General features: G+C 48.4%; 1 protein-coding gene across 1 annotated transcript; it reads left to right on the plus strand.

The window, feature by feature from the left end:
* Positions 1–238: 238 nt before the first annotated feature.
* MELLADRAFT_68905 (uncharacterized protein) lies at positions 239–1,092 on the plus strand (the record flags this gene model as incomplete). Its single annotated transcript, XM_007417681.1, has 3 exons — positions 239–752; positions 787–894; positions 953–1,092. The coding sequence occupies 3 exons, from the start codon at positions 239–241 to the stop codon at positions 1,090–1,092; spliced, it is 762 nt and encodes a 253-aa protein (XP_007417743.1).
* Between the last annotated feature and the right edge of the window lie 2,641 nt (positions 1,093–3,733).

The following is a 3,733-nucleotide window of genomic DNA, read 5'->3' on the forward strand; positions in this document are numbered from 1 at the left end:
GGCGTGTGAATGATATGAGTTTGCATCAGACCCCCAAAAGCTTAAAGTGACCTCTTCAAAACAATCAAGAGTCTTGTTTTGGTTAAGATATCGTGCTGATATCGAACATTTCCAAGCGCTCACTTTTTCCCTTCCTCACTCCATTTCCCTATTTCTATCGTCTCGTTTGGATTTCGCCTCTGTCACTTGAATCCCCCTATTTCTTTCCTCTCAAAATTGTCGCTTCTTTATCATCATCATGTTAAAACAAGATATGCTCAACCCCTCGCTTGCCGACATCTTATGGTATCAACGACTCTCTAATCGCGATAAGTCCGACGCTCTGCCTCTGGACATCTCCCCAAATGCCCACCCTTTCGTGCTTGCCGGTCAAGGCCAATGTTATTATTGTGCTATATTTGGTCACCGTCAGTTCTCATGTCCTATGAAGGCCAAACATAAGAAAGGCGAGTTGCTCGCGGGGGAGAAGATAGGACGGCCAGCGTTACCATTTGGCGAATGGCGCCGCGTCAAAAACGGGAAGACATACAGCACAGATATGTTAGGAGGAAACACTCAGCCCATTGTGCCGCGAGTCAGGTCTGGGCCCACGGCGATGACTGTACCTGGGAACCCTTCGACTTCTACGATCCATCCTCCAGCTTCATATGTACCACACGTTTCAAGTCTATCAGTACATCCTCCTTCATCTCCCGGTGTATCATCTTCAGATGAAGAGTATCTGGCGCAATTGGTCGCTGAATTGGATGCCGGTTAGCATCATGTTTCACTGCCCAAATGCTCAAGGAGCCAAATTGACGCCAGAGCCAGATTCCAATCCTTTAGATGATGACGAAATCAGTGACCGAGCAGCCGACATCATGTTGATTGATGAACGCGGTGACATCGAAGGGAGTAAGTCCTCTTCCTGACTCATCTCCTGCTCTGCCGAGTATTATGATTCTTATGGTAGACATGAACGCCATTGAACTCGTACCAGATGCAGTGCCGGGATCCCACTCAGAAGACGTGGAGAAGACGATGGACGACAGTCCGGTGATACAACACAGCCGCCAGTCGCCCCCACCATCCCCTCTGTCCAAAATCGAGTAACTTTGGGAGGTCGTATGCGGGTCTTACACGGCGGAGGTGAGTGGTCATCACTCACCTAAGTGAGTCACCGAGTCACTTCAATTGCTAACACCCTCACTTCTGTTCAGGGCGGCAAAGTGATCAGCCTCTAACCCACCAGGGTCGAATATAGTCAGGTGAATTCTAAATATGAAAGTTTTTTGGGGGGTTGGGCGCTATAGTAGACGTTTTCGAATCTAAAGTGGTGATTCGATGGCAGTGTGATGATGCGCTATGTTAGAGGGTCTCATTTCTGAACTTGTAATCTAGTGAAATCTTTGTTGTGCGTGTACGATTTGCTTGGAAAGGGAATTGGGTCGCCATGCAGTGCAATCAAAACTATGACTTTTCATTTTGGGCGCCACACTCTAACACTAAGATTGATTGACAAGTATCCAATGAGCGAAATCCCCATGGCAAAAGACAATCTTACATACAAGAGGAAGACAACGTGCCACAGGCGTATAAAGTTCTATGCTACAACCAATACCCACAAACGGTGTATAACTTATTCATTAGCCTTCCTGTAAAAGTCTGCCAAGTCAAGTTTTCAATCGTAGCAATCTTCTCATCGGCGGCAGCGAAAGCAAGACATTGCAAACGACGGAACCGGGCCTTTAGGACGCTGAAAGCCTTCTCAATTGGGTTATAATCGGGCAAGTAAGGCGGTAAGTAAAGCAGTCGAATACCCTTCTCTGCAGCGAGTTCTGCTATTCGGCCACCATGGTGAATGCGAGCATTATCCATAATTAAAACCGAATTGGCCTGCGGGTATGGATTCATGACCGGAAACTGAGAAAGAATGGTTAAAAAACGTGTAAACAATAAAAAATTTCGAACGGGTGACTCACGAGCTCGTGTTTGAGAAAGCTCTCGAAATCTTTGCGTTGAAAACTACCCTCCTGGCAGGCCATCGCCAATACACCACCCTTGAATATAGCAGGTAACAGAGAGAACCTTTTTCCACCTCGGCTCCAGGGGATTCTTTTGGTACGGTATCCTCGCAATGCCCATCCATTTTCTCTTCGGAGGCTCCGTTCCTGAATTGCGCACTCATCTAATGCCACAATAACGTCAGTTGGTATCAAAGACTTTACAGATGAAAACAACTACACATACCTAAGAATACCATCATTTCGGGTCGCAATCCACCCATTTCATATAAGAAGGCAGCCCTTTTGTTGGGGCATTGGTTTGGATGGACCGTTCGGGTTTTCTTCCAACTGAGTGAGAGGCGTGATTTGAGATCCTCGGCGATGGTCTGAATGGAGACCCATTTGCCAGACTCTCGATACATGGCGCGTTGAAGTTCGTCCAGGTACATTGTAGGGTTCTCTTCAACCATCGTCTACAGGAAATCTCGATGTTCATCGGTAAGTCGGGTGTTTCGGCCAAGCTGCTCGTATTCATCCGGGTGGCGAACGACGCTGTAGGTTTGGCGGTACAAAGAGCTCCATCGTGTGATGGTCCGCAGACTGACGGACGATCGCAGCATGTGTTTAACCTCTTGCCGACTCAGGCCTTCGTGAAGGTACTGGACTGCCAGTACCTTGATGCCGGGATCGTACTTTCCAGGTCGTACTGGTCGTACTCTCGTCATGGTCTGGAATGAGTTCATGCAAAATGAGTCAGTCGAGAACGAGGCATATTGATCGGAAAAGTTGAGAAATAAAAAAAATACCTAAGATGAAACAGGTAGAGACGGAAAGTGGGCAGTGAGTGATGTAACGAAGTGATGAGGGGAAGTCGATCGTGATTGGGAGGAGCCGATGGTGCCAGGGAGGACACCAGTTTGACTGGTACTGGCGGAATCAGAGACTGGGGACCTGGTGTAGGAAACTACAGCTGTTCCTGAATTTCGTGTCATGTTCGAAAACTCACCTACGGTTTTTCAGAAGCGCCACCATCTAGTACAGCCAATACAGGGCTAGTTATAAGCATAGGCATGCTCATAACCGTGGCTCAGGGCTCCCTATGACCTTGCTTGCGGACCGGGGTATTGGCTCTCATCCGATTCGAATTTTTCACCATTCAGATTTCTGACTCTTCACACCTACACATCCACGACTCCTCCTCCACTCTTTTCGTCTCTCTCGTCTCATGGCTAGAGGTATTCCACTTTCCCTTCTACCTCACTTCTCACATATAAGTTGAAGGCTGACATGTTTTGTTTTTTTAGCCAAGAACGTACGACCGGGAAAGTACGACCCTGGCCTCAAAGTGTTGGCTGTCCAATACCTCCGGGAAGGCAAGACAATTGCTAGGGCTCGACGGCTTTTGCGGTCACCAGTCAGCCCGCGCACCATTTCACAATGGCTTGCCCTCTATCGACGTACGGCCGCTGTAGTTCGCAACCCCGATGATTACGAGCAGCTTGGAAGGAACACCAAGCTGACCGACGAGGACCGGGACTTTATGCTTGAATTGCTCGATGGGAACCCTGCACTCTACCTTGACGAGTATCGGCGCGCTCTGTACCGTCACAGCGGAACTTGGGTCTCACTCAACACCATCGCTAAATGACCTCAAGATTCGGTTGAACTTGACTCTCAAAAAGACTCGGACCGTCCATCCCAACCAAAAGGGCACCAAACGAGCGCGAATATCTATACGCGGTGGGAGA

Source organism: Melampsora larici-populina, assembly GCF_000204055.1.
Source record: "Melampsora larici-populina 98AG31 unplaced genomic scaffold MELLAscaffold_77, whole genome shotgun sequence".
In the NCBI taxonomy this organism is placed as follows: Eukaryota; Fungi; Basidiomycota; class Pucciniomycetes; order Pucciniales; family Melampsoraceae; genus Melampsora; species Melampsora laricis-populina.